Source organism: Monopterus albus, unplaced genomic scaffold (assembly GCF_001952655.1).
Source record: "Monopterus albus unplaced genomic scaffold, M_albus_1.0 scaffold1.1, whole genome shotgun sequence".
NCBI classification, from domain to species: Eukaryota; Metazoa; Chordata; class Actinopteri; order Synbranchiformes; family Synbranchidae; genus Monopterus; species Monopterus albus.
The window spans coordinates 6,183,593-6,195,262 of record NW_018127881.1 but is presented as its reverse complement, the minus strand read 5'-3'; the positions used below and the strand labels follow the sequence as shown (position 1 = coordinate 6,195,262).

Here is an 11,670-nt window from a genome sequence, read left to right as displayed (position 1 = left end):
TTTCCTTTTTGTCACTATTGCCTGTTTCCATGTCAGCATTTGGCCCCTCTATTGAAAAATCATAACAAAAGCATCACCAGATTAAACGGCTCTTCAAAACATGCGCTGTGAAAATGTAAACTGACTCTTTATCATGGCTCGCAAACATAATGACATAACATGACATCTGTACATTACAGCTTGTACAATAGAATATAAAGTGTAAGTCAATCACTTTTTGTTTTCAATAACTTGACTACACATGTAGTTATAATTAATTTTATGTATAGCTGTTTTGAGATGACCACTGTTCAATACAAGGCAGGTGAAGGAAACTAGTTTTATAATGCTCAAAAGATTGCTAAAGGAAATATGAAAAACCCAACAGGAAACAAACACAGGATGAAAGTCAGTGAGAGATATGAAAAGACAGTGCATCACCCAGTGCTGTTTATTTCTAGTCTTGTAACTTCTTGCTTTGTATAAAGATGTTTTGTCATTTATCCAGATGCACTCGAGCTTTGAATCACTGAACTGTGAACCCCGGTGTGCAACCTGGCTGCTCAGTAACAGATGATGCAAACCCACATATATATTTTATATTTATTTGCATACATACTGTACTGTATACTTTTAGATCATTTTAGGCCATTTTAGTTTCTGTGCACATAAGTGAAACCAATTTTACAACCTTTTTCCGTCCCTTAGTGCAAGCATACTGTGTGTAATTCACCTTTAGGTGCAGCCCTTGTCACAGAAAAAGAGAACAGACAATATTTTGATCAAACAAGCTTTTCAGTCAACTTCTAAATGGGTTTAATGCATCTGTGAAAATTGGCAGTACGTGCATATTTGTGGGGCAATCTACAGGTAAAGTGCAATGTATTTTGAAGTAAAATATGCAAACAAGGAAGCTGTTACATTTCATGCACAATGGGTGGATGGATTATGAAATCCATAATGAAAGATCTCTGGCTGATTTGTCCAGCGTCTTGTCGGGGGTGCACCTATTGTGAGGCTCAGAGCTATGCGGTGATGTATATACCATGCACATCAATTATTATAACTCAGATCCAGCAGTTGCCTTTTTCCTGCTGGGACTGATTCTCACTGTTGATTAAGTGCAGATTTAATCACTGTTGAGGCCCTGTGCTGGCAGTACGTGGCCCAGGGAACGCAGAGAATTATCCTCTGGTTGATAATAGCATTCACATGCTAATAACACCATTCATATCACATACCTGAAGTAGCAAAATGCCTTTTTGATTATTGTGCATGGTTTTGACATTGCTTAAAACAAAGTTTACAGCCTGGATCAGCTGTGAGGACGAGACACGTTCTGTTAATAAGTACAAAACAAGTTGGTAAACTACAACAACATTACGTTTGTACCTCCTCCTCTGAAATAACATCACTCTGTCTTTTTTTTTATTTCAGGAGAGGAGAATTCACCAGGCTGGTTGTGTAGGGAGGATGAAGGGAAGACGATGACCCCGTTTCGTTGTCCACTGCTTGCCTGTCACATGCCTGTCTTTGCTGTGAAGTCACCAGAAAGAAAGGTAATTCTGCTGGCACCATTACAGGACAGACATCATTTCTTAAAAAGAACAGTTTTACCATTGGGTCATTGGTTTCATAACTTCTCTACAGTGTATTCATGTTTTAACAGGGAAAAGGGATTCATGTTTCTAAATTTGTCACACTTCTTAATAAATCAGTCAATACAATCAGTGTAGCACTTAAAAAGCACAAACTTCTTTTCCAAACAAGTTAACAAATGTTATAAGGAGGGAGACGTAATAGGATTCAGCTATAATCACTGTCACTAGTGATGATTAGTGCAGCACAGCTTGCATAGTCCATATGTCAGTAAACACAGGTTGTATCTGGACCTATGATATGGATAGATCACAGGCAGTTACAGTTCTTGTAATTTTATAATGGAATGTTAAAATACTGTGTATATATATATATATATATATTGTGATACAGTGATTCCTTTTTAAATAAAATAGAGAAAATACTTGTATATAAAACAACTACATATGTCTATAAATAATCCACTACCTGACAAATCAAAGTACTTAATCACATTTATGCAAAAATCTAGTAAATTCAATATAGAAAAAAATATTCCTGCTCATTAATTTGTAGGAAATTTAAAGGAGCTTCTACCTTGATGTAAGTGATATAGTGAAAACTGGTAGCTTTTAAATTCCCCCAGTTTATACTGTCATTGTTCCAACCTATACAGTCACAGCTTATATGAAAACGGAATAACCGGGGATCATCTTGCTGGGAGGCGACAGTGCTACCACTGCTAATTATAATACTAGTACTATACATAATAATAAAAGACAAATTCTTCATGAATAAACAATGGAAGATATTTTCAGCTGGATCTTTGTTGCTGTCAGTTTTAACCTTAAAATCACAACATATTTCTGAGCTTGCCATTTGTATTTTATCTGCAAAGATTTTGATGTGTTAAGTGTTTCTAAACTGGCAGTTTTTATACTCAAGAGCTTCTTTTAGACTCGGTCTGTCAAAGCAATTTGACTTTCACTGATGCTAACATCTCCTCTTAGGCAGCGATTAGCCGACAGTCATATCTTTTAATTTTAATAAAGATTTTGTCGACAGAGATCATAACACCATTTAGCAGTCGTTTCCCATTGAATGCAATCAAAGTGCACTTGTCTCGCCCTAACAGCTTAAAGTGAATTGTGACAGTAATGATCTCACTCAGTGGTGGAAAGTAACTAAGTACATTTACTTAAGTACTTTCTTAAGTACAATTTTGAGGTATCTGTACTTGAGTATTTTCATTTTCTGTTACTTCATAATTTAACTTCACTACATTTTAGAGGCAAATATTTTTCCTCCACTACATTTATTTTAAAACTTTACTTACTTTTTATAAGTAGATTAATTAAAAAATGAAGTATAATTATAAGATCTCATTGATTTATGGTGGCAAATTCACAAGCTACCAAGCAGTAATTCAAATTAAATGCATATAAGCTGTTTAAAACTAGCCCCCCTTTACAAGTGGCGACATTAAATGTGATGAACACAGTAATGTATTAGTCATTATAATACAATAATATGATATATGGGATTGTGAATTGTGCCATTCTGCATAATGAGTACTTTTAGTATTTTAGGTGTGTTTTGATGCTAATACTTTTGTACTTAAGTAACATCGTGAATGCAGGACTTTTACTTCTAACAGAGTAGCTTTCACTGTTGTATTGCTACTTTTAAGTCGAGGATCTCAGTACTTCTTATCCTCGACCATTGGAATTACAAGGTGACACGAGATGCTAGCTGACAAATTTCAATCAATACAAGTCGTTAAGACCTAGGAGCCTCGAGCAGGTCAATGGTCAGCATAGGTGAGAGTGTAAAGGGGTTTTAGAAGCCAGTAGAAATTGTATGAAATCACTTTCCAGGGGCAGAAAGATGATATTTCCAACCACTTTGTCTATCATCATAATATGGTTATGGGTCCTACTGAACACAGTGGGTAGTGGTGGGGAACCAAATTACCATGGCCACCAGGGGAGGATGTTATAAAGTGATCATACTATTATCTTAATGGCTGTGAGACACCCAAGCATAAATCAATCTTCCAACATTAGATTAAGGCCTATACACCAAACCATAGTCTGCTAGCCATGCAGAAGAGAAAGGGAAGTGAAGTAAGACAGCAGCTGGTAGTGCAGAAAGTGTGGCTTTGACACAACAGGGGGGATTTCCCAAAAGATCTTGCCAATGTTCCTGAGTATTCTGCAAAAGTGGTTACACCTGGCTGAAAGTGGAGCCAAGTCAATTAATATATTTTGAGCCGATGGGAACCTGCAGTCTCAGAAGATCTTCTCATATCCTCCACTTCTCACCCAAACAAATGAAGCACCTGAGCACACCAGTGAAGGGCAAGGCAGCCATGTCAGTCACTAGTGTGGTTCACCATGGAATGGTTTCACACAGCTTCATTTCATGAGAACTGCCGTGTGTGATTTTACGAGTTGTTGCTCTCAGGGGCTGTATCGGTCGCTCGTGTTAGGCTAACGTGAGACTGTAGAAAGCTAAACATTTGTGCTGGCATTGCTGTGTGTGCGCTAGTGTTCATGTTTACTTCTGTGTCTCTGTGCATCTGCTTGAGTTGCATATTTCTCTGTACTCTTTGGCTGTATACTTCAGCTGTGCACTTTAATGCATCACACTAATGGAAATGTGATAGGAATGGGGCCTAGGCATTAGAAAACTGAAGAGATACCGTAAGCAATAGTATTTCTTTCTGTTCTTGGGTGGAAGAGAAGGTAGCATTAAATGGAGTGACTTTAAGTCCTTCATGTAGAGCAGACTGTGATTAGGGGCTTAACTCAGCAACAGCCCCCTCTCGTTCTCTGTGTCTCCATCTTTGCCTCAGCCGCTGCCTCTGGGACACACGCCTCTCTGTGCCAAAGCTCTACAGCATCTCTTTCTCCAGCTCTTACAGCTTCTCTTGGCAGTCTGAGTTACAGTGAGTAGAAAGGAGGAAAAAAAAAGGAGGCATAAAAAGAAGAACTCCCAGATTAAAAGAGATGTGGCCGAAGGGATCAAAGGCATTTCCAACAGAAAATAAAGTTCGAAAGCGGCATAACATGAACAACGCACACAGGTCACCTGAGGGAGCTCAGCCCACTGCTGGTTGTATTCAGCTCTGTGTGCCCTGGTCCACTCAGAAGGAGCTGTAGGACGCTACTGGGTAAACTCACTAGGTACGGGAGATAAACCTTATCACAAGTCCGCTGAGTGAGAACAGTGGGGGCAGAATGACTCCCTTCAATTTATCACTTTCATTTTCTCCCTCTCCTTTTTTTCTCTCTTACACACTCACACATACGCCCACACACGCCCACAGAATCAGGTGCTGTCTTGGTTAATAGACAAACCCCATTCTGAAGGTCCTTGTTATTTAAAGAGTCAATGCACGTTTTGTTTTGCTGCCTCTCTGCCAGCAGGTTTGACAGTTGACCAAAGGGGATGTGTGAGGTGGTTGGGTTAAGGAATTAATAGGAGATGCTATAGTAAAAAGGCTAACAACTGAACCAGATATTTTATTGCAGAATCAGCTGTGGAATGGGATAAATAATAACTTTTTCTGTGACAGTAGCACATCGGTGCATGATGTTGGATTGATTTAAAGGATTGATGCCTTTAGTTGTTGCAGATAAATTTGACTGGATCTTATACACAAACTTGCAATTCCACTTATAGCTACAGTATGTAACTTAAGGTAGCACTACAGTGTAGCATGAAACTCCAAATCGACCCACTCTGCTCCGCCCAGCGCTCCCTCTCCATGCTCCACTGTTCTCTACCTTGACTTGCTGGGCTCCACCACGCTCTGCCCAGCTCTTCAGATATTTGTTGTTATGTAATTACAATAAATGAGAATGCAGCCTAAGCATAAATAACTGAAAATCTCTGACTGTTTAGAGAGGTCAATCCCATTCAAAACCTTTTAGAAGCTAATATCTCTGCACTGCTGCCAGTGCTATTCAGTGAGTCTGGGTCACAGGAGGCTTTGACAGCACCTCTCCACATTAAGGTTTGGAGCACAGCTTGTACCCTTGTTCCCATTGATACAATGCTAGAATACGCTACTGTTCCAGAAGGAACCAGTGCTGAAACATTAAGTCAAAGTTATCATTTGGACAATTGGCAACCGCTAAGATGAAAACGTATTTTCTGCCTGATATAAGGCAAACGAAATTGTTTTGGGTTTGGGGCTACAGGATGTACTGACAGTAATTGTTTGCAGTTAGTTAACTAAGCTGGGCAATATCCGCTGGTCCCCTTTCATCTCGCTGTGTGACTGTAGGAGCCTGACAGAGTTTCATCCTGTTCTGGTAAACTGCACTATGCTAGACTGAGGAGACCAATAACGAATGTATTTATAAAACCCTATAATCTGACAGTTCAGCAAGTCGTATAATAAGTGGTATTCAGTGGTGTACCACAGTGCCCTGGGAACTGAATGTCTTAAATTACATGTCTATCATATTTTCTTGTGCACTTTATTTTTATATAACTGCTCCTTTGGCAAAAATCTGAAGAATATCTATGCCTGGTTCCTGTCCTGAACTATAACTATTCTCAAAGAAGTGCATAAGTATACTGCACTGTATGGGTGCTAGGCTATTTTATGGTGAGCGGACAGGAATTTCTAGTCAACATAATGATGCACAAATACCTTATATCTCCTCCAGCAGGAAAGCACCTCTTCCTCTGCAGCTCTAAAAGGTTCGTAAAGATCCAAGGCTACAAAGACTTTCGAAATGTTGAAAGGATGTTTCCAGACTTCGTTTATGAGGCATTAGTCTAGCACAGGGCTGAGGATGGCTGCTATGCCAGAACTCTTGTAATACCTTGGGGGATTTCATCATATATGCTTTGAAGTATGGAATGACAAACTGGAAATGGACATGGGCTGCATCAGGGTTAGCGTCCTTTCTCTTTTTCTGAGGATTAGCTTCTGAGTCTCAGCTCAGAAAACAGCTAAGCCTACTCACATCTCACCCCTAAAACACCTAGTTTAAATAAATCGCACAAATCACAAATAGCATTTCTTAATTATTTTTGTCTTCTTTTTGCATGGGGTGTAATTCAGTCTTGAAATACATTAAACATATTATAGGTCATCTTTGTCATCTGGTGAAATCACACTGTACTGTACCAGGTCAGTAGGCTCTGAGCTTGTTTACTGGACTGCTGCTTTTGGGGCATGTTGTGCGTGTCCCTTTTACTCGCTGTGTCATCCATCTTCCCTGCTGATGGAGTGATAAGAGAACAGCACTGTGCATTCAGCTGGGTTCAAGAAAGTAACTGCATGTACAGAAAATGAGCTTGTTGAACAGCATCTCTAGCAGCAGTGAATACACTGTGCTCATGACTGCGTTGGTAGCATTGTTTGGTGAATGACTGATTTACACATACAATGACTCAAAGCTCTTACAGCGAAGATGAAGGAGGGTGGCCAGTGTGTGTGTGTGTGTGTGTGGAGCACACTATGTTATGAAATATGGATTTAAAAAGGTGCAGGACATTGTGAAAAGGCAGCCTTTCCCTCATCCAGTTCCTTTCTGAAGATTTATTTCCCCCCCTTTTTTTATCATAATTTTTTTTTAGGTGAAGACATCAAGTTGACACCTTACACAAGTGCCTCTCCCTCTGTTTTCCTTGAAGGTCATTGCTACCTTTCATAGTAGCAGACATCAGCCACCTCTCTGATTTGTGGAGAATAGATGCCACAGCATGGATTAAAAACTGGCTCTAACCACAGATACAATGGGGCGTAGCACCTCTTTTTCTGACTCTGCAGTAATATCTCTCTGGAAAAAACAAATAACACAGCCAGCAGGATGTGCAGGTGTTTCAGACTGTTTGGAGAGAGCACACTTCTCTCAGATCTGATCCTTCCTGAAATCAGATTTCTTTTTCCACACATAGTACTTATTAGAAGTTTAGGATAATCACAGGCTTTTCTGTGGCTCCGGGTCAAATGAACCAAGCTTATGACCAACAGTGCTGCCTGTGCTGTGCTTTGTTACTCTATTTGACTGTTTCTGCTTTATTATCATTTCCACAAATGATTCTCAAACCTGCCATCAGCAGGTCCTTAATGTAGTGGACATGTTAAAAACCTCCTCTGCTGATTTAAATGCACAAACTAATGAATGTCTGAGAACGTAACGCGGGTTTGTGCCTGGTGTTTGATTTGCATCATATGGCTTCGAGAGTTGGAAGATCTGAAGGCTACATTCTAATGCAGTAGATGCTCCAACATATCAAGCGTCAGGCTGATGTTTTTAGGACATGGAGCAGAACATAATCTAGCATTTACTACCAAAATGTATCATCTGTCTGTCTGCAATATTAAATACATGGATACTCACACATTTACATTTACATTTTATAAAGTAACACGTTCTCTAAAATTGCTCTGATGTTTTTTTTTGTGAGAATCACTCTGCGGAGATATATTGATTATGCAATTCAGTATAACATCTCCTGATCAATTTTTATTTTAGAATTTAATTTAACTGTGTACTTAGACATGCAATCAAAGATAAGAATTTAACCCAAATCTAATTAAAAATTTTGGGGCCATTGAAAGTTTTGTAAATATGTATCACAGTTTTCTCCACAAAAACAAACCACTGCTGCTGATCCGAGTTCAAAGGGGGCAGACGAGCTTTTGGCATGCACAATGTGAGCATGCAGGAGGAAGTGTCAATCTGTTATCACTATGTGAAGCTGGATCACAGCAGAGCTACAGCTGGAGCTGATACCGCTTGGCTCAGCTCAGCGAAACCTAACACACCAAACTTGTCACTGTCACAAATACAGGGGCCAGTGACAGCACACAAGCTCTGACTACCTAACACTCTCGATCAAAAAGGACCTCATGCTGAGGTCAGGGCAGAAGTCAAACTTTGGCATTCGCAGAGAACAAGTCTGTGGGAGCGGTGACAGTTTGTGGCATTTTGGCTAATGTTCCTGGAATGTATGGAGGTCAGGCTTTCTTCTCTGTAGATCTGGATCTCTGCGGCATCAGCACTCGTGTTTATCGAACTCATTATAGCTACTTTCAAGTCGAATTCAGCAGCTGCTGGCTGTTCCACCTCCCTTTGTAATAAATTTGAGTCCTGTGCTATCAATGTGTAGTAAAATGTGTCCATATGAATGATTGAGCCACTGGCGTATGATATTTACTGTTTAAATCCAAATCTTTTGTCTGCATGTTTCCTGTTTCGGTTGACTGTGCTCCTGCAGATCATCTCTCTGACATCAGCACTCTTCTGCAATAAACACAATGCAATTTCAGAAAACCGAATTCAGTTTTCCAATATTCTGATTTGTCACCTCCCAAATTGGAAATTGAACTGATATTTTACATGGACCGGTGCGGTTTTCATAATTTTCATTTGCGCCTGTGAAATAGATGTGAAGACTAGAAGACTCACCCAAGGTGTTCAGAGCTTATTTGACATGTTTTATTTGTTTTCTTTCCTCCTTTTGCTGCCAGAGAAGACAAAGTTACTACCGTGTGTTCATTGATATAAACAGAGGTGTGTTAAAATGAAGAGTGTACTGTAAATACTCAAGAGGCTGTGTTAGCATCAGCATGCTAATATAGTCGCATCATCATATTAACTTGAGTTTTCTTAGTACAATTTACATGTTAATTACACAGTAGTTTATGCTGCTCACTGTGTTGCATGCATACGCCCAGTGTCCATATTGTACAATTCCTTTGTCTTCATTACACTCCCTGCCACTAGAGGGCATTGTGTTGCCTGTATACATATGATCAGCATTAGACACCCACCGTCTGACAGTGAGATCATTTACAAAGGGCCTGATTTGTGACAACTAACATACTAATTACAGGAAAGGCACACCAACAATGCCTCAGAGTAGAGTCCTCTTTTTCTGGCCCTGGGTTTCTGCTCACTCTGTACTTGTCAATATAGCATGCAGGAACAAATTATGTACCCAGAAGGGAAATCCTGCAGATCTGCTAAATGTGCTAATTCAGTCACATTCTTCCTGTGTGATTATACATCAACATGGAGAAGAGAATAGTCAAACACTGCATCAATTCAGAAGGAAAGGGAAGAAAGCCCCGGCTTCTCTTTGATTTCATGTTGTGGCAAACCAGTCCTGTTTGTTGTCTCGTCATTCTCTGCTCTGCTAATTAGTCTTCCTGCTACTTCCTTTCAAGACATGGACAGCTACCACCCTGAATGCTGCTTAATTTACTGTTGTTGGCCAGTTTGAACAGATTTAAGATGAGGTTTTCTTGACCTTCTACTCTGTTTTTAAGTAGATGCAGTTTGGCAACTTTGCATTTAGGTTTGATGTGATTAGAAAGTGTTTTCACTCAATTTACTGTTGAGACTAATGAGCTGACTTCAGTTCTGTCATAAAACACTTGGGTTGATCTTTACAAGGCGGTTATGTCATGACTTGAAAATAAAACATCTATTATAAAAAAATCTCAATACAGGCTTGAGATGATGGTGTGTGTGTGGGGCTTGAACAACAGTATCTGTGAACAGTTGTGATTTGTGTTTGGGTCATGTTATGCCAGACAAGCTGCCACAGAATAAGGATCCAAGGATTGAAAGGGGCAGATTCAAATTCAGGAGGTGCTCCTTGAGGTGCAGAGCTTCCTTGGCAGACGTAGTTACAGACCATGGTGTGGGCCTCAGCTGGCAGCAGAGCTCCCTTTGTTCTGAGTTTCCTGCCATCTGATATTAAGGATTATAGGAAGCCTTGTCCACTCTTGTGCCCAGAGTTTCATCCAAGACCCCTTGTTGGCAAACAGTTGTCTCTGTCTTTGAGGTGGTTAAAGATTGTTCATCCAAAGCTTGTCTGGACCCCATGCAGATGTCTCCTGTCTCTGGCAAGAGGAAAGGAAGGTGGTGAAGTGATTGGCTACACAGAGAAGTGTTTGCCTGTAGTCCTCTTTTGAACCCAGGGGCAGTACACTGCTTCCATGCAGAACTGGAACGGCTATGGCTGCAGGAGCCAGTGGTGTGGGTGTGTGGATCTGCTTGTGCATGTGTGAAGAGGGGGCATAGCGGCACAGCGAATTTGCATCACATTTGTCGGGTGTGTTGGAATAGTTCAGCTAGGAGCAGTGAAGGGCATGGGGAAGAAAATCTCAGTCGAGTCATGAATATGAGGTTGTGATGTCCTACCAATGTCAGGCTTTGGCTCTGAGCAGCGATATGCAAAACCACTCTCCAACTTCATTCCACTTATTGCTGATATGATCTGTGGCATTGCCAGGGGAGACAGAGAATCCTTGCTCTACAGACAGTGGTTATTAAATTGAGGGAAATGTCCTGAGTCGGTCTTACAATAGGCTGATAGCCATATGGTTTTGCTGCAAGTCCTAACCACCTCTAGAGTACTTGATCAGGTCTATCAACAGTTAAAAATCAGGCCGTCTACTCAGTCCTCTCATGCAGATGGTTTAATCTTGTTGTCTTCAAAAGACTTGAAATATTCTCAGTGTAACTCAGGCCTGAAAGCATAGCAGGTGGTTGGCCCTGTTATAGATGCTGGTGGAATTCAAATCACAGGGTGACATCTAGCCTATGATATCACAACTGCAAGTTTCAACTTTGATCCTGTTCCCTTTTCATATTAGGGTCATTAGCGAGTATTCTGTTTTGGGAAGACAACATTATGTATTGAGCAAACCAAATTTTGTAGATTTATAATTTCTGTATTTCCTTTGAGGCATGAAATTTTAAGTGTAATCCGTTTGACAAAAAATAGACAGTATACACAATAAGGTTAAAGATGAATTTGACTGATAGCATTATTTAATCTTTTTAAATCATGATGATATTATTGTCGTGATGGGTTTTTTTTGGGGGGTGCTGATACTCGTGTAGTGAAAATCTGATATCGTGACAGCCCTAATGTCTTTTGCCATATATGTGTTAGTGTCACAGTTAAACCCTGATCAAACAGGGTCTCCGCCTGAGAACCACAGCCGAGTGTTTGTTATGTAGGGACGAGCTTTAATGCATTGTAGATGTAACGCATTCCCCACAGCAGACATTCCTGTTAGAGTTACACAAACTATGTTGACACAAAAGGTCAAATCAAGACCAAATG

At 40.1% G+C, this 11,670-nt stretch overlaps 1 protein-coding gene across 1 annotated transcript in view; it reads left to right on the top strand.

The window, feature by feature from the left end:
• The window catches only part of LOC109955477 (rho guanine nucleotide exchange factor 10-like protein), a 77,586-nt gene that overhangs the window by 39,528 nt on the left and 26,388 nt on the right, over positions 1-11,670 (top strand). The window contains exon 13 of the mRNA XM_020591703.1: positions 1,417-1,538. Within this exon, the coding sequence (XP_020447359.1) occupies positions 1,417-1,538 (122 nt within the window). The remainder of the gene's footprint in view (positions 1-1,416; positions 1,539-11,670) is intronic.